This window comes from Echinops telfairi, unplaced genomic scaffold (assembly GCF_000313985.2).
Source record: "Echinops telfairi isolate 266 unplaced genomic scaffold, ASM31398v2 ScPeMD7_53;HRSCAF=182, whole genome shotgun sequence".
Lineage (NCBI taxonomy): Eukaryota > Metazoa > Chordata > Mammalia > Afrosoricida > Tenrecidae > Echinops > Echinops telfairi.
Window position 1 is genome coordinate 8,855,398 of NW_022103951.1, and position 17,905 is coordinate 8,873,302.

At 48.1% G+C, this 17,905-nt stretch overlaps 1 protein-coding gene across 1 annotated transcript in view; it reads left to right on the forward strand.

Moving 5' to 3' along the window:
* Positions 1-17,905, forward strand: part of MAP3K15 (mitogen-activated protein kinase kinase kinase 15) — a 76,481-nt gene that overhangs the window by 44,809 nt on the left and 13,767 nt on the right. Inside the window, exons 12-17 of the mRNA XM_004709998.3 lie at positions 235-330; positions 4,056-4,143; positions 5,769-5,902; positions 6,279-6,406; positions 7,935-8,065; positions 8,878-8,983. Coding sequence (XP_004710055.1) covers positions 235-330; positions 4,056-4,143; positions 5,769-5,902; positions 6,279-6,406; positions 7,935-8,065; positions 8,878-8,983 — 683 coding nt within the window. The remainder of the gene's footprint in view (positions 1-234; positions 331-4,055; positions 4,144-5,768; positions 5,903-6,278; positions 6,407-7,934; positions 8,066-8,877; positions 8,984-17,905) is intronic.

The following is a 17,905-nucleotide window of genomic DNA, read 5'->3' on the forward strand; positions in this document are numbered from 1 at the left end:
CGTTCGTGATACATAGTACAGTCCATCGATGACTACAAGTCAAGCATAAATGTCCCTATTTAATTAAGGAAAGAAAAGGCAAATGGGGAGGGGTGGGGGTGGGTGGTGAGATGTGTTAAAAGATTAATGACTTGAAAATGTAACTAAAAAACAAGGGCTACATTTTTCTCAAATTTTAACAACTTGGTAGAGTAATATGTTCAAAAAGTTTTCTGACTCATTGGAATTTTACAGCATATCCAAGTTTGATGAGCGGTGCTGCTTTCTTTACGTCCACGATAATTCTGATGACTTTCAAATCTACTTTTCCACTGAAGAGCAGTGTAATAGGTGAGTTAGAGCTGATTTGGGTATCTGCCACCTACGGCGAATCATTTACACAGGGCCTTTGTGAGGGGGCGGGGAACACAGGCATTTGTTAAATGGCTTTTCTTGACATTGTAACGTAAAGAGACGTTTTAGCAGTTTTCTTGGGATACAGTTCACAATTCAGTCATTTCAGACATGCAATTCTATAGTTCGAAAATTAACTTCACAGAAGGCTTGATTTCAGAATAGCCTGATCTTATTTTAGAATATTTTCATCAGCCCTAAGTGAAGCTCCCTCTGACCCTTTAGCATTCAACCCCCATTTCCTCCTCCCATTCTTCCCCACCCCCCACCCCACCCCCAGCCCCTAGGTAACTGCCAATCGACTTGGGGTCTATACACTTGCTTATCCTGGACATTTCACTCATAGAACTAGGACTGTACCATATGTGGTCCTTGGTGCCAGGCTGATTAGTGTAGTATTGTCCAGCTTTCGTCACGTTGCAGCACGTGTCAGCACTTCATTCCGCTTCACGGCTTATGACTCCGTGGGGTATGGATAGATCACATTTCAATTGGTCAGTTCATCACCTGAGGGGCAGGCGTTGGTTTCATTGTTTGGTATTCAGAAGACTGCTGCTGTGGACAAGCTTTGGCGTGTGTGCTGCATACGCTTTCCTTTCACTTTGCGTACAATTGTAAGATTCGATGGCAACTATCTAACCTTTTATGTGAAACATTTTTCCTATTTGACCTTTTTTTTTTACCATCAACACTTGTTACTCTCTTCCAAATGATAGACATTGTCCTACAGCAGTGGTTCCCAACCTTCCTCGTGCCGCCACGACCCTTTCATACGGTTGCTCATGTTGTGGTGACCCCCAGCCATAACATGATTTTCGTTGCTACTTCATCACTCATTTTGCTACTGTCATGAATCGTCATGTAAATGTCTGATAGGCAGGATGTATTTTCTATGTTACAAAGTGAACATAATTAAAACAGTGATGAATCACAAAAATACATAATTCTATATTGTGGAATGTTTATTTCTAATGACAAATAAATGAAATTTTATCTTGAAGCACAGTGTAGCACAGTTAATGGTCTTTATGCCAGGTACTTGTATGAAGGTGTATCTGCATGTGGGTGGACCTGCCTGGAGATGAATAGAGGGGTGGTCTTAGGCCACCCCTGTGAAAGGGTCGTTCGACCCAGGTTGAGAACCACTGTCCTACAGACTTGCTATGAATTGGAATCTACTGGATGGTTTGGTTTCGGTTTTGAATAGCTAATGAGCTGGGACCAGTCCCCGATGAAAAGGCGTCATGCTTACTGTATATAGTCGTGTATAAGCCGAGTTTTTCAGCACATTTTTAATGCTGTTTTTGTGGCAAAAGTAGGTGCCTCGGCTGATATTCGGGTCAGTTTAATACTTGAGTATATACAGTAACGGAAGAGAGAGGAAGACTCTCCCTCAACAAGTTGTAGTGACACATAGGCTAGAATAATGGGCTCAGACCTAGCCACGATTGTGAGGATGCCACAAGATCCGGCAGTGTTTCATTGTGTTGCACGTAGGTCAATTTGAGTAGGAACCAACTCTTCACAACCACAGTGGCTAATGATACGTAGCATCTTTTCAGGTGGACATTGTTGACTATTGGTATAGATCCTTTGGAGCAGTGTGTGTTTAGATCCTTTACCCAGTGGCTGAACAAAACTGTAAACTCCTTTTTGAAAAATAATTAGGACCACAGGACAGTTCTAAATAGCAGTACAATTTCTCTACCATATTTTCTTATTCTCTCACTCCGTGTGATGATTTTTTTTCCTGGAGTAGCTTATAGATTGGCAATGCTCCGTTACTCCAAAACAACGTGTTTTGTCTCCCTAAAAACAGACATCCACAGGCTTGTGTGCTGCTTCTGTGTGGACTTAGCTGACACCTTACTTAGATGGCTGCCTGTCTTAAGACAAGCCTTTAAGACCCCAGAAACTACTCTTTCTGATAGCCAGGCACCACACCATCTGCTTCCTTCACCACACATTGCTATAGCACCCATATCATCAGTGATCACTTCATGGGGGCAGGCATTGAACTGGGTCATGTCATAAGAATGAATTGTTCTTAGACTAGGGCTACAATTGATTTTGAGCTCAATCCGTTCATATGTCTATAGTTTATATAACATATGCACATACATATCAGGTTCACTTTAAAGATATTTTAACTTTTCAGCATTTTTTATATGTTTGTTAGTTGCCTTCATGTCTTCTGTGGTGAGCTGTCTGTTTGTGTCCTCTATCCACTTTTTAACTGAGTAATTAATCTTTGTCTTACTGAGATGTTGAGGGTTTCTAAAGATTTTAGATATTTGTCCCTTGTCTGATATGTTATTGCCCAAATTTCTTTCCAGTCTGCATTCTCTTGATGCACAGAAGAGTCTTCCTTTTGGAGGCCCCACTCCATGATTTTTGTCATCAGTGTGTTTTCCATTATGATGGATAGTGAGTTTGTGCCTCAGGTTGGGACCCCCAAATTTGTCCCCGTTTCTCACTGGTGAGCTTCATAGTCTTAGGGTTTACATTAGGTCTCTGATCCATCTTGAGTTTGTTTTTATATATGGAGTGAGATATGGGTCTTGTTTAATTCTTCTGTAAATAGAAATCCAGTTTTTCCAACAGCATTTGCTGAAGAGAGACGATCACGTCTCCATTGAATGTCTTTTAGCCATTTATTCAAAATTTGTTTTCTATAGGTAGATGGATTTATTAGCTACAGAGATGACTTGAGGTATTCTTTTCTGATGAGGGTGCTTTATTGCTTGGTTAATTGCTCTGGCTAGAGCAGCGGTTCTCAACCTGTGGGTCGCGACCTCTTTGGGGGCCGAACGACCTTTTCACAGGGGTTGCCCGATTCATCACAGTAGCAAAATGACAGTGATAAAGTAGCAACAAAAATAATTGTATGGTTGGGGGGTCACCACCACATGAGGAACTGTATTAAAGGGTCACGGCACTAGGCAGGTTGAGAACCACTAGGCTAGAGCCTCTATAATAATGTTCAAGAGAATTGCAAAGAGCAAATATTCTTGTCTTATTCTTGATCTTAGGGGGGAAAAAAAACCCAGAAACCTTAAGCCATTTACCATTAAGTGTGATGCTTTATGTAGAATTAGCATTGATTCCTAATTTGGTGAGGGTTGTATTTAAGAGTACAGTGAACCCTCGTTTATCGCGGTTAATCGGTTCTAGACCCTACCGTGATAAATGAAATTCCGCGAAGTAGGATTCCTTATTTGTAAATCAAATATTTTCGTAGTTAGAGCATAGAGGACATGAAAAAACACCCTTTAGTCACCATTACACTCGTATAACCCAATTTATTAAACGAAAAAGGCAAAATACAGTAAAACATTTTGGACGTTACAATGATCATTTATTATTTATTATATTATTTATGGCATCAAGCGTGTACAGTATGAGCCAATCAGTGGCAGTAATGACAGAGCATGCGCTGTGACGCAAAAACCGCGATAGAGTGAAGCCGCGGAAGTCGAAGCGCGAAGTGGCGAGGGTTCACTGTATTTTAATTCAGAACATGTCAGATCCACATAATCACAATGTACTTAGAGATCACACTAAATACCAGACTGAGAGCTCTGGGGTCACAACCTTCCACTGCTGTGGTGGAACAAGAGTGGCGATCCATCACAGCATCTTTGCGGTGCTCGCTGTTCTAGGTTTTGCTCTTTGGTCAAAGAGATGATAACCAACATGGTGGGCACTACGATGGAGCTGGAAGGAGAGGCTGATGGAGACACCTTAGAGGTGAGTCGTGGAAGCCTTGTTCTACTTTGTAACCCACTGAGTAAGCAGCAAAGACAAGGCTTGTCGGCCTCTTCTCGGGGAAATTCTTTATAGATGTGCATTTTAAAAACCCTCCTGTGAGCCATCGACTTCCATGGCTTGCCAGAGATCAAGTTTCATGTGTGTTTGTAGAAGAACCTCATTACTTTGAGATATTTTCCGCCAGAAATCATACGGACCATTTGCCCATCAACTAAGCTTAATTATTTTATGAAAAACATCCACTAGGGTGCTCAATACCTAATGAAAAAATAATTACCCCACTGGAAGCAGATGTTTCATTTATACCTTACATAGCTTTAGTTCTGTCTTCCAGCATATGAAATATTACAATCTGAAAAAAAAATATTTTTTAAGTAGGGTGTTTGTAAGCTATTTTTGGACCACACACCTCCCACCCAAAGTTACTCCCCCAGTCTGCAAACTTACTGCCACCAAGCTGATTCTGACCCGGGATGACTATAGGGCAGAGTCAAAGTGCCCTTATTGGGTTTCCAAGACTGTGGTCTTTATGGAAGCCAACTGCCACAGCTCTCTCCCACCAAAGTGGCTGGTGGGTTTGAACCATGACCCATCATCACTGAGCTAAGTGTATCTATTGCCTAATTATTGAGGTTGGTCGCTAAGCCAGCTTCTCCTGGCTGGCTATAGCCTAGTGAGGTTTTGCTCCACTTTTAAGTTAGACTGGGATATAAATTCCTTGAGGTTTCTTCCTGAAAAGATCAGATTCCTTTTGCTCACTGAGTCTTCATTTGGAGTCAAGGCTGGACGTACCACTGAGCTGAGTGGTACACTTGGGGGGTAACAGTGGGGGGTGGGGCATGTCAGAGCGAAGTGGGTGATTAAAGCCTTGTTTGGAGTGGGCTGCTTTCTAGTGTCAGCAGACAGTGATAGGGACTTGGAAATAATTTGAATCGCCATGAATATCCCTCGAAGTCCATGGGACCCCTGATCTTTCTCTCTCTCGCGCGCACACACACACACTTGTTTGTCTAAGCTGCGTTTCTGAAGTAGTTATTGATGGCTGTCTTCCTGCTGTATATTAAGCGTCATGCTGTCTGAAGTTCATTTGGAATCATCAAGCTTGCGCAGCTGGGCGGGGCCACGTGAGGCAAGAGGGTGCAGGGAGGCGGGCCGCCAAATCGCTGTGCGTTGAAATTTTGTGGCGAGCCAGATTGAGCGAAAGGAGGAGTACTTCCAGTGTACAGGCTTTGTGATGAGACCCCTTGTTCATTTGCTTGCCCTTTGATCCCGGGCTAGAGAGACAGGGGGTTCTTTGCTGACACTTGTGGGAACTCTTTAACTGGAGCCTGACAGCGGGAGACGCTCAAAAAAGGTGAGCTGGCTGAGGGAGCTGCGGGGGGAGGCAGCAGGGTTCATCTTGGTGCCTTGGTGTCATGGAGTCCATGTGACGCATTGCTGATAACTAAGCCTTCCTACCCCTCGGAAAGAACGATTGGATGGCAAGCATGGGGCCCGAGGAAGTTGACGGCCTTGTACTGGTTGGGCTCGTGCTTGGAGGGGGGTTCTCCAGCACCCATTGTAAGTGTCTTTTGTCCTGTCTCCCCCCACCTCCCCCCTTGAAGTATGAGTATGACCACGATGCCAAAGGAGACAGAGTTGTATTGGGGAAGGGCACCTACGGTGTCGTGTATGCCGGAAGAGATTTGAGCAATCAAGTGCGAATCGCCATCAAAGAAATCCCCGAGAGAGACAGCAGGCAAGTCAGGGGGGGCCATCTTGCCTTCTACAGCGACCTTTTTCTTACCCACTGTCCCGGGTCCACCACCAGTAGTCTGGACAGCATAAGACTGAAAGAAGGACATCATCCCAAAACTTCTAATTTTCTTGCACTAATTGGATCAAGAAAATAGAAACCCCCCCACCCGTACCCCCATCCCCCTCAATTAAAGGCATCTGGAGCTCAGAGGGTCATATTTGAAGTCATCTTGGGCCCCCAGTGGCCCTGCAGGGCTGGCATGCTGGTGTCCATTTCATAGACGGAGTCAAAGGCAGAGTGGTTTCCAAACAGTTGAGCTGGTCCCTAGTGGGGGGTAGGGGTGGGAGGGTATCACTGACTCTCCCCTCTCGAACAGGTACTCACAGCCCCTGCACGAGGAGATCGCCCTGCACAAGTACCTCAAGCACCGCAATATTGTGCAGTACCTCGGCTCCGTCTCGGAGAACGGCTACATTAAGATCTTTATGGAGCAAGTGCCCGGAGGTCAGTCATGGCAGGGCCTTGAGCCTGACAGGCTAGACCGCACGTTTGGAAATGGAATAGCAACAGATTTGTCTGCCCTGCTGCACTCCACCCCCACCCCTACCCCCACCCCATATCCCCAAGCATTTGTCTTTAAACCGAGCTGGAGGCACATTTTTTTTTGCACGTTTCTGCTTGGGGCTTTTCATTCGAATAGTGACCCTTCTGTCTCCTGAAGGCCGGACCTTGACTCCAGGAGAGTCTCTGTCTTTTGTCATTGCCTTTGTCCTCCCACTGTTTGGGAAGCCCCCTGGTATGATGAGCGGGAGCCCTGGGGGCGCTGTCTGGCGGCTAACTGCAAGGTGGGTGGTGGCTTTGAGGGTGGGGGGTTGTCCGTTGAGCCTGGATCTGCTCTTGGAAAGATGTGCAACCTGGGAGGCCCAAACGTGGGTCGCTGTGTGAGTGGGTGTCTCTTCCGAGACGGTGGGTCCAGCTGAGGAAAGCTTGGTCTCTGACCTTGAGGCTTTCACCCCACCCCCCAGGAGTCTGTAGGTGGCATGACGGAGGATGGGGTGGGGGATGAGGCACAGCATCTCTCAAAATGGGCATTGCAGGCCAAATAGTGGTGGCCAACTGAAACAAACTCCCCCAGTACCGGAGTTGAAGGTTTCTCAGAGCTGGGAGCTCTGTGCCCTTGGACCAAAAAGGGAGGGTAGAACGAGGTCCTATCCTGATCACAGGGCCTGCCAGAGGGCCAGCGCTCAAGTGCTCGTTGCAAGAATAGTCACCATAATTACTATTGAATATCGTAAGGACGGACCCACAGCCATGAGTCCATTCTGACTCGTGGCGACTGTGGAGAGGGTTTCGGACATGTATCTGCAAGGTAGCAAACGGTTCCCTTTAACTCACCCCAGCAAGCAGTCCAATGCCTAACCCAGAGCACCCCCAGGTCTCCTTCACAATTCAACTCACCATTCTTCTGACTGTTATTGGAATACAAGCATAAATTCATCAGCTAAGCATCTGAGGTGTTCCTCCCGTGACTCAGCCAACTCTTGCCAAGAGTGTGCCAGCAGGGGAGGGAGATTTTGAGGATTTACACCAAGGCTCCAGAAAGTTCCATTTCTGCCCTCTTTGCTCTTGGCAACGTGTAAGTGGCGGTTCGTGGATATTCCTGGTGTGAGGAAAACGGGGCTTGCAGCCCCGGTGCCATTAATTGGCTCCTGTTCCACAGCGTGTGGCCCTTGCTCCGGACCGAATTGGATTGAAAGGTGTTGTCAGTCTATAGCAGTCGCTGTAATCCCATTGGGGAATAGGGTTTTCTTTACGATGTTCACGAGGCCAAGCATGAGATCACCACGGGGCCAGAGGAGTAGAAGCTGACAGCAGGCAGAGACCAGAGCCTGCCTCGAGAGCTGGCCTCTTCTGCAAGGCCGTCCTCGCGGGGTGGGTCTGGTACCACAGCACCAGGTACCGGAAACACCGTGAACTGGTGACTGGCCCATTGCCAGCCTGATAATGAGTGGTCTGTTGTGTCCATTGCTAGGCAGCCTTTCAGTTCTTTTGCAATCAAAATGGGGGCCAATGAAGGAGCCCACGATCAAGTTTTACACCAAGCAGATCCTGGAAGGCCTTAAGTATCTCCACGAAAACCAAATCGTACACAGAGACATAAAGGTAGTTTGCTTTTTTTAAAAAAATTTTAATCGTTTTCTTGGGAGCTCTGACCGCTCTTATCACAATCCATATATACATCCATTGTGTCAAGCATGTTTGTACATATCTTGCCATCATCATTTTCAAAACATTTCTTTCTACTTGGGGCCTTGATATCAGCTCCTCATTTTCCCCCCTCCCTCCCCCACTCTCCCTTCCTCACGAATCCTTGATAACTTATTTTTTAAAATTCCCCATGTCTTACACTGACCGCTGTCTCCCTTCACCCACTTTTCTGTTGTCCACCCCCCTAGGAAGGGGTTATATGTAGATTCTTGTAATTGGTTCCCCCTTTCTCCACCCACCTTCCCTCCACTCTCCTGGTTTCTCTGTTTTTATGATTGGTCCTGAGGGGTTTTTCTGTCCTGGATTCCCTGTGTTTCCAACTCTTATCTGTATCCATGTACATGCTCTGGTCTGGGTGGATTTGTAAAGTGGAATTGGGATGATGATAGTGGAGGGGTGGGGAGGAAGCATTGAAGAACTAAAGGAAAGTTGTATGTTTCATCGGTGCTATACTGCACCCTGATTGGCTTGTCGGTGGTGGCTTTTCTAAGCCAGGACCTTTCCTGTGGGGCTGTACCCAATGATGACAGCTGTCCATCGTACCTGCTGCTTGACTGCCTTCCAGAAGGAAAGTGTGATGTTGCATGACACGCACCAGTGGGGAAGTTGAGCCGTCCTTGAACCGTGACCCCTTTCTTGCCGTCCAAATCTGTTATGCGTTCGTTTGTTTCCTTGTTCAAGTGCTTCGTGGTGTTCTTTTTCTAAAGGGTGATAACGTCCTGGTCAATACCTACAGTGGAGTGGTGAAAATTTCGGATTTTGGAACTTCGAAGCGTCTGGCAGGTGTGAACCCAAGCACGGAAACTTTTGCTGGTAGGTGGACCAAGTGTGGCATGGGGCGGCCTTCTCGGGGTCAGGCTTTCAGCACAAGGTCTTAGTGCAGAACGAGTCATCAATACCCAAGGTGGACCCTGCTCTGTCCCCCAAGTCAAACTGTTTTCACTTTGCCACCATGCCACAGCTAGCCAATGGCTTGTTTAGGTACGCTGTGTCACTGGGGCTCCAAGCCAGCTGCTTGTGACAACAAGGATTACCTTTTCATTGTGGCTTTCCAGAGCCGGGCTTGTGCTACATACCAGTGCGTTCCAAAATTATTAGTCTGTCCTGACAACAGCATATCCAAACACAGAAGACCAAGATTTAGTGAATTTTGGTCCCTTGTGTTTGGAAATAATTGTGTTTTCCTGAGAAGGCGAATTGTTTGGGGGGTTGTGACAGTCTCATAGGGCTCGAGGACAGACATGGATGTTCTGTTCTGCGTGTCAGAGACCGAAAGAAGAAAGGGTGGGAAGGACTGGGTTTTAAGAGTGGCATAAAATGACCAGCTAGCATTGCACTTCCAAGACCAAGTGGGCCAAATAACATTCAAACCACGGAAGTGAATGCTTCGAAACAACGGTAGCAAACATGTTAATCCCCACAAAGAAATCCCGAGACTAAATCAAGGAAGGCAGCAGTTGGGAAAGCCGAGGCTTTGTATTCCCGCGGAGATTTCCAGCCTTGGAAACACGGGGGTGGGGGGGGCAGTGCTGCGCGGTCTCTTGGAGCAGAATCAACTCCATGGCAGTAAGTGAGTGAAGGGTTAGGAAGTTGTCACAAGTAGGTTTGTGATCGGCTGGCACTCTATAGGTTGATCATTTGTAGCCCCTCAGAGATGCCGTCAGGGAAGGACCTGACAAATCGACCCAGACCCGCTGGAGCTATTCCGCACTCTACCGCAGGGTGTCCCCACGAGTCGGCACGAACTAGAGGGCAAGAAGCCTGATGACAGTGTCTCCTTTTCCTCCAAAGAGTCCCCTGGGAGCTGTGGTGGCTTCCATGGTAGAATTCCCGCCGCCCTTGCCAGGAGACCCGGGTTTGGTTCGTAGCCAGTGCCTGCAGATCCTGTTTGCCAGTGTGGGGGGTGGGGTGCGGGTGCCGCAGGGCCTGGTGGCATTTTGTTTTGTCACACATAAGCCAGCCTGAGTCGAGGCCAACCCAACAGATGGTAACGCAGGAGTAGGCATACGGATCACCAGAGCCTGGCCCGCTGGGATGACGAAGCAGCTTCTCTACCATTCTAGCTGGGCGAGCAGTTCTCGAAAACAGATGCCTCCCAGCTCTCCTGGGGGTGGCCCGAGTTCTGGCCCCGATTCTTGGTGAAAAATGACTCCGTGTTTCAAGAGGGTTGTTATTTTTCAGCCACTGGGTGCCCACCACACAGCATCCTTTATCTAAAGGGAATTTGTCTGTGTTGAAAATGATCTGTCAGCAGAGGAGGCACAAGCCTCTCACAATGGGGAAAATACTGCAGCAAGGATTCCGTCAGATGCTCCCAGGGAAAGAGTGTTGTGAGGTCTTTATTCTCTCTTTGGGGTTGATGCGCACAAGCACACACACGTACACCTGCTAGTATGAATATATGCGTGTACACGTGTGACTGGCGGGTTTTTCTTTCTAAGCACTTGCCCTCCCTACTGGAAAAGCAGTGGTAGCTTTCTCTTTGCATGCCACCAATTAACTTTGCGATATGTAGCAAGCAGGGACTCTGATAGGACAAGGACTTCTTTCCAGACATAACCCCCCAGCAGTTTATCTCATCCTTAGCGTGTAGCAATCATTGTTCCATATCCCTCCCCCATGCTATCAGCTAGAGGAGCCATGGGCTTTGAATTGCAAAATAAGGCAGGGGCACTTGAGGGGGATGGTTCTGAAAGAAAGGAGCCTCGCTTTGGTTAGAAAAGTCCCCTGCACCCAATGACTCCCAGCTACACACACTGCATCCAGCAGGAGGTCCCAGCTGCTTGGTGCCAACCACCCTTCGAGTGGGTGTGGTGGGGCTTGCAGAGAGGTGGAGGCTTGGGGTAACTTCTTGGCCACCCCACACCTTTGTTCTCAATCACCTGCTAAAACAACCGGGTGGGGCTAGCTCTTACTGGACCACACTTTAGAGGCACAGCTTCCACCAAGTCAACGCCAACTCTGGCATCCTTGGGCAGCACAGAAGCAAATGGCGTCCGTTTTGGCTCCTGGTCTCAGAATCGCCACCTGTTGTGGTTTTCACTGTGGCAGTGGTGCTGCCCGCCTGTCTCACTGAGGACCTTCTGCTTCATCCAATGCAGTGTCCTCTGAGCCTTCCTGGTGACGTGTCCAGTGTATGCGGGGTCGGATAACAGTCTGTTAACGAGCTATTGGTTTTCATGGGTGGATTTTCTGAAGGTAAATCACACATCCTTTCTTAGTTGGAACCTGTCTCCCGAGGGTCACCCAGGGGAGACTTATAATACTGGAGGCCACTTTTGAGCCGGACAGGGACTCACAAGCCACCACAATCCAACAACCAGATGGCTTGCTGAGAGCTACTGTCTCCAGAGCGTCAAAAGCACCCATTTAGCGCATACACTTCAGTGGTGTGGGGTAGAAGGACTGAACTGTGTTAGCATCTCCTCAATATGGTTTCTCAGCATGTCCGCCACCCCAGAGTGATCTCAGTGCCCCTCACCCGGTGTCCCTATTCCCACGGCTGACAACCATTGGCCACATCTCACAAAAAACTGTCACAGCATGCGGTCTTCTGTGTAGTGTCTTTTATTCGGCACGATGTTTTTGAAGGTGGTCCATCTTCCTCCAAGTATCGTTGGTAGGAGTGCTTGGCTGCTAACAGATCAAAGTTGCAGGTTCCAGTCCACCCATGGGTGTCTTGGAAGAAAAGTCTGGCAATCTGCTTCTACAAAGTGAACCATTGGAAAAGCCCATGGAGCTGGTTGGCTGGTATGGGTAGCCAGCATGATCCCAGTTGTGGTTGAAGAGAATCCAGTAGCGCAGGCTTCTAACTTTTTGCTTTGCCCAAGTACCAATTGATGGACATTGGGTTAAGTTCTATAATTTGGCTATTGTGAATAATGCTGCTATGAACATTGTCATGTAAGCCTTTGAGTGGATGGCTGTTTTTGCCTCCTCTTCGGAGTGGAATCGCTGCAGTTTGCCTTTATATGCAGACTGCGCTCATTGAGGAGCTCTTATGGTGGAATGGTTATGCGTTGGGCCGCTAACTGCAGGGTCAGGAGTTTGAAACCACCAGCCACTCCTTAGGAGAAAAAACGAGGCTTTCTAGTTCTGTTTCCAGAAATAATTAGGCTCAGAAACGGGTCAGCAATTCTGTCCTGTTCTGCAGGGCTGCTATGAGTTGGAATGAACTCGGTGGCAGTGGCTTTGGTTTGGGTTGACTTGGGGCTGGGACATGGCTGTGGCTCATGCCTTATAAACATCCTTGTTCAAATCCCGGTTCAATCACTTGCTAGTGACTCGGGGCACATTTCTTAACCTCATAGCCATAGACATATTTGTCCCTTGTTTTCTTCAGCATAAAATAAGCTGGCCCTTGCATTCCCCTGTAGGGCTTGTATGAGGAATAAATGAGTCTATATTGCTGAATAACTTAGATAGGTATCAGGTGCAGCTGAAGGGCTGGTGAATGAAATCAAAGAAAGGCTACTTTTGCCCTTAAAAGGGGAATACATGTTCTTAGTGCAGGAAAGGGCCTTTCAGGTGATGGTGTTTATGTGCATCACTCCACCACCTGTTGGTCAGTCTGTTGTGCCATGATGGCTTACCAGGGGCTAGGAGTTCTGCCACTGGCATATCCAATACCAGCAGAGTCAGCCTTGGTGGATCTTTATCCACAGAGCTTCCAGGCGAAGACTCGGAAATTTGCCAAAAAATTAGTGGAGACTGGTGGAGACCTAGTCGATCCCAATGGAAGATGGTCTGAGAGAGGCCTGGAAGCGGACCCACCTAGCTTGGAAGGTGTTCAGAATACACTGACCACAACGGGACTGGAGCAGACTAGAAGGATGGCGCACAGGCTTGGGCCATGGTTCATTCTGTGCATGGGGTCACCTGAGTCAGAGCCAACTCAAAGGCAACAGAGAACCATGCCATGCGTGTAACACGTTGAACCTGTCGGACCCCAAGAATAAAATTCCAGCAAAGCCCCTTTTTAAATCCTGCGCACTGCCACCATCCTTGCCCAGGACTTCCCCAAATCTTGCCACCGCTTCTGTACTCCTCTGTGGCAAGAGGGAGAAGAAAGCATGAAAAGGTAGTGACTTCTTTCCTATCAGTTGTGTGTGATTTCTTAAAAAAAATCATTTTATTGGGGGATCGTACAGCGCTTATCACAATCCACCCGTCAATCCATAGTGTCAAGCACATTTGTACATTTCTTGCCCTCATTCTCAAAACACTTGCTTTCTACTTGAGCGCTTGGTATCGGCTCATCATTTTCCTCCTACCTCCTAGCTCCCCCACGAACCCTTGATAATTTATAACTTATTATTTTTTTGTCATGTCTTACACTATGTGATGTCTCCCTTCACCCACTTTCTGTTGTCCATCCCCCGGGGAGGAGGTTATGTGTAGATCCTTATAATCGGTTCTCCCTTTCTACCTCCACCTTCCCTCCACCCTCCTGGTATCGCCACTCTCACCACTGGTCCTGAGTTCATCTGTCCTGGATTCCCTGTGTTTCCAGTTCCTATCTGTACCAGTGTACATCCTCTGGTCTAGCCAGATTTGTAAGGTAGAATTGGGATCATGATAGTGGGGGGTGGGGGGGGAAGCATTTAGGAACTAGAGGAAAGCTGTATGTTTCTTTGTTGTTACACTGCACCCTGACTGGCTCGTCTCCTCCCTGAGACCCTTCTGTAAGGGTGTGTCCAGTTGCCCACAAATGGGCTTTGGATCCCCAATCTGAACTCCCCCTCATTCACAGTGATATGATTTTTTTGTTCTCTGATGCTTGATACCTGATCCTTTCGACACCTCGTGATCGCACAGGCTGGTGTGCTTTTTCACCGTGGGCTTTGTTGCTTCTGAGCTAGATGGCCACTTATTCACCTTCAAGCCTTTAAGACCCCAGACACTATATCTTTTTTTTCCCGATACTATATCTTTTGATAATCGGGCATATGTTTGATCTTGAAACTGGCTCTTGATCTCTCCAAGCATCAGGCCCCACTCCACGCACAGATGCATAAACACTGCCCCATCCAGCATTGTCTCCCAAGCCCATCCCTTGGGCAAGACAACAGGGATGGTTCCCATTGGGGAGCAGCAGTCTCTCTTCTGTGCAGCATGAAGAAAACAGTTTGGAATTATGGGAAAATGCAGCTACTCTTGGCCACCTTCCAAGTGGGATGATTCTGAGCTGACGAGTTGCTCGATTCTCCACAAGTCCATACTCTTCTGGGGATGGCACTGCCCCAGGTCAGCTCCAAACACCAGCCCTCAGACTCTATTAAGTTCTCAGCCCTTTTAACCTCTGAACTGCGTGGGAAACCCTGGGCAAATGGCCAAGAGCTGTGACCAGTTCCCCAAGGTCCCTTATCCAGATGCCATCGTTGTTGGCGTTATGCATTAAGTTATGTCCTCTAAAGGAATGACCTGTAATTCCGACTCCCTGGTACCTGTGACTCTAACCTTATTTGGGAAATGGGGTCATTGAAGATGTTCTCAGTTGGCATGAAGGCATAAAGAAGGAAACACAGAGACAGTCAGGCATCTTCATTCAAGCCTGGAGACTTCAGAAACCTGGAGAGACAAGAATCTCGTAGATCATAGGTTACCAAGCTTTTCGTTGGCTTATTCCCTCTTTTTCAGAAAAAAAAAAATTACTCGGTGCCTCTAGCAATGAAAAACATTTGTACTGTAGTCCATAGTCCAAGATAAAGTGTAGGTATCTGCTTTTGCAGCCCCTCTCTCGATTGTTCCAGCATTCCCCAGAGTGGCATTGCCCACTTTGGGAAACTGTTCTACATACTTGGGAAGGAGAGAAGATCTATGATCTAGGTGGCACCTTGCGTTTGGACTGCTGGCCTCCAGAACTCAGAGGGGAAATAATATCTGTCTGTCCACTTGGTTTGTGATACTTTGTTTGGAAACCCTGCTTGTATAATTAATTGTCCGGGAGCCCTTCAATGGATTTTGGGATCCATGGGCAGCTGGCTCAGTGGCCAGTGTAGGAGCACAATGTGAGGGGAGAGATGATTTAAGGAAGAAGCCTTGCAAGAGCCAGAGTTAAGCGAACACATCTTTGAGGCTTTCTGCATCATCCCGATGTCCTGCAAAGCATTGCCGCTTGGTTTTCTGGGCCGAGTCCAGTAGGAAGCAAAAGGGAACACTGTTTCTTGGGATCGCTCTGTACCTGTCAGGTACAGGTGGCTTTGGAATTTCCTGCTGCCGATTTTCCTTTAGGGATGCTTCTCTTTGACCCCTTACAGCGAGGGGTGACGTCATCGTGGGGCGCGGCCTGTACTTGAAGGTAGAAGAGCTGGGTACTCGCTTGGGCTTTTCTGCTTGCGCAAATTCTTTGCAGGTAAAACGGGAACAGTGGTCAATAGGACCTGCTCTGCCCGACCTGACAGCGTTGTGAGAGCCACATGGACCATGCTGGGTGCTTTTTGTAAACTGCCAAGTATGAGGCCCAGGTCCGATCACATGGGCAGCCAGCCTCCACCAATGGCTGGGCTTTGTGAGTGACTTCTGACTGGAAGGAGGCCCCGGCGGCGGCGCAGTGTTCCGGCCTCAAGCTGAGGAGCCGAAGGTCACTGGGTTTGAACCCATCACCCACTTTGCTCCCAGGAGAATGCTGTGGCCGTCTTCAGCCAGAAAGATGACAGTCTAGTCTCTTCTAGAAGTCAGACTGGCTGGAGTCATTTGTGGCCCTAACACTGTACTGTAGTAACTTGGTTGCACCGTACCCGTGAAGTCCACACAGGTGTGTGTGACTGTCCTGCTCCATGGAGTTGAACTTCTGCCAGGCAGCCCAGCGCTTCGCCGTTGGTTCTCCAGGGATCCGACCATAGCTAGACGCCCCCCACCCTCCTCCCAGGATCTTGGGTCGATTCTGCTGCAGCTCCACTGCCGCCTAAGTTATGAGGGTGGCGCCCAGCAAGCAGGTGGTGGCGCTCTGGAAATACGGATACACTTTTCCTCAGTGTCACCCTCGTGGAGCTCCAGTGGTTAAGTGGTTGGCTGCTACCCCAAAGGTCGGCAGTTCGAACTCCTAGCTGCAGGAGAGGCGGTGGGGCCGCTGCTTGGTAGCCCTGTGGGGACTGTTCTGCCCGGTCCTGGAGGGTCACCCTGAATTGCAAGAAGATGGAAGTGAGGTGTGCGAAAGGCACTGTGTTGTCGCGCTTGCTCGTTCTGGGGTCACTTTGTGAGAAGCCATGTCCTGAAAGCAGCCCTGTGGAGGTGCCAGGGCGGTGAGATGCTGAAGGCTCCTGCCGGCAACCGCTTCCAGGAGCCATCTTGGAAGCAGACCATCTGCAGTTCTAGATGGTCCTCCGGTGGCTCCGAGCTGGAATCGACTCAGCGGCAGGGGCTTGGTTATTGGTTTTTAAGAGACGCCACCACCACCACCCATCTGTCAGGGTGTCCGGCTGTGGGAACTTGCTTTGTCGCTATGATGCTAAAAACTTGGAAAGGCAAAAAGGGAGGCACTGGGGCGTAACAGGAAGCCTCTCGGCCTTTAACGTAGAGTTGACTTGTGGGCCTTGGAGCTCGGAGGGGAGGAAGTCCAACCTGCTGGGGCCAGGTGCCTCCGAGGGGGCAACATGGTGAGGGGAAGGGGCACAAAAAAGGTTTCACATTGAAATCAAATGGCTCCTTTAGCACAGTGGTTCTCAACCTTCCTCGTGCCGCCATCCTTTCATACAGTTCCTCAGGTGGTGGAGACCACCCCCCCAACCATAAATTTTTTTTCAATGACATAGATGTTATTTATTGAAAACCTAGACAATCCAGGACCTGAATTTTGTATACGCAGTAGCAGCCTCAAACTGGCACCTTGAAAATGCTTTCCTTTCTGTTGCTACCTCATCAAAACAATGCTAAACAAATAAACAAAAACTTCACTGTCATTTTGCTCCTGTGATGAATAGGGCGACTGCTGTGAAAGGGTCGTTCAACCCCCAGGTTGAGAACCGCTGTGTTCGTACTTGTGCGTGTACGTATGCGTGTGTGTCCAGAGTGATGTGGTCACAGGAGAGCAGCAAGGTCCTCAGGAAGGACCGAGTCCCTCCGGCCCGCTCTGCTCTTCCAGGCGCGCTCTTGCGCCACCTAGTGGCAGAGCCTAACGGCGCCGCAGGTGAAGCTGAAATGCGCTTCCCAGAATCCCAGCCCCAGCACACTCCACTCAACAGAACAGAGAGGGAATCGGTTAATAGTCAACGGTATCAAACCTTTTCCTTTTTATTAGAAAATTACAGATTATTTAGGAGGTGTGTGATCCGCCAAGGTCGCTTCCTCTGTGACAGCAATAGGAGCCAGGAAAAGGGCGTCTTGTGTCAGTGGTCGTTCGCTTCCTAGGAGCCTCTAGCTTGCCACAGCTGACGGATACAACTCAGTGGATAGTTCAATGTATAATCTAACCCTTCCTTATCTGACGTCACATCAAAATGAAATCATTGACAATTCATTTCTTCAGCCGTTCCCCTAGCCACACTTTGAAGCTCCCTCCAACAGCCACAGGGCTCCTCAAGTGCTAGTAGAAGGGGGACTAGTAAGACACTGGATCTTAAAGAGGAAGATGATGCAGGCATCGTCACCTATTTTTGATCAAGGAGTCTTTTTAAAAGAAAAACATTTTATTGGCATTTAATCCACATATCACAGGATTCAATAGTTCAAGCTTGACAAGAAAAATTTATACAATCATGACCTGTCAATTTTAGAAAATGTTCTATCCCCCCCCCC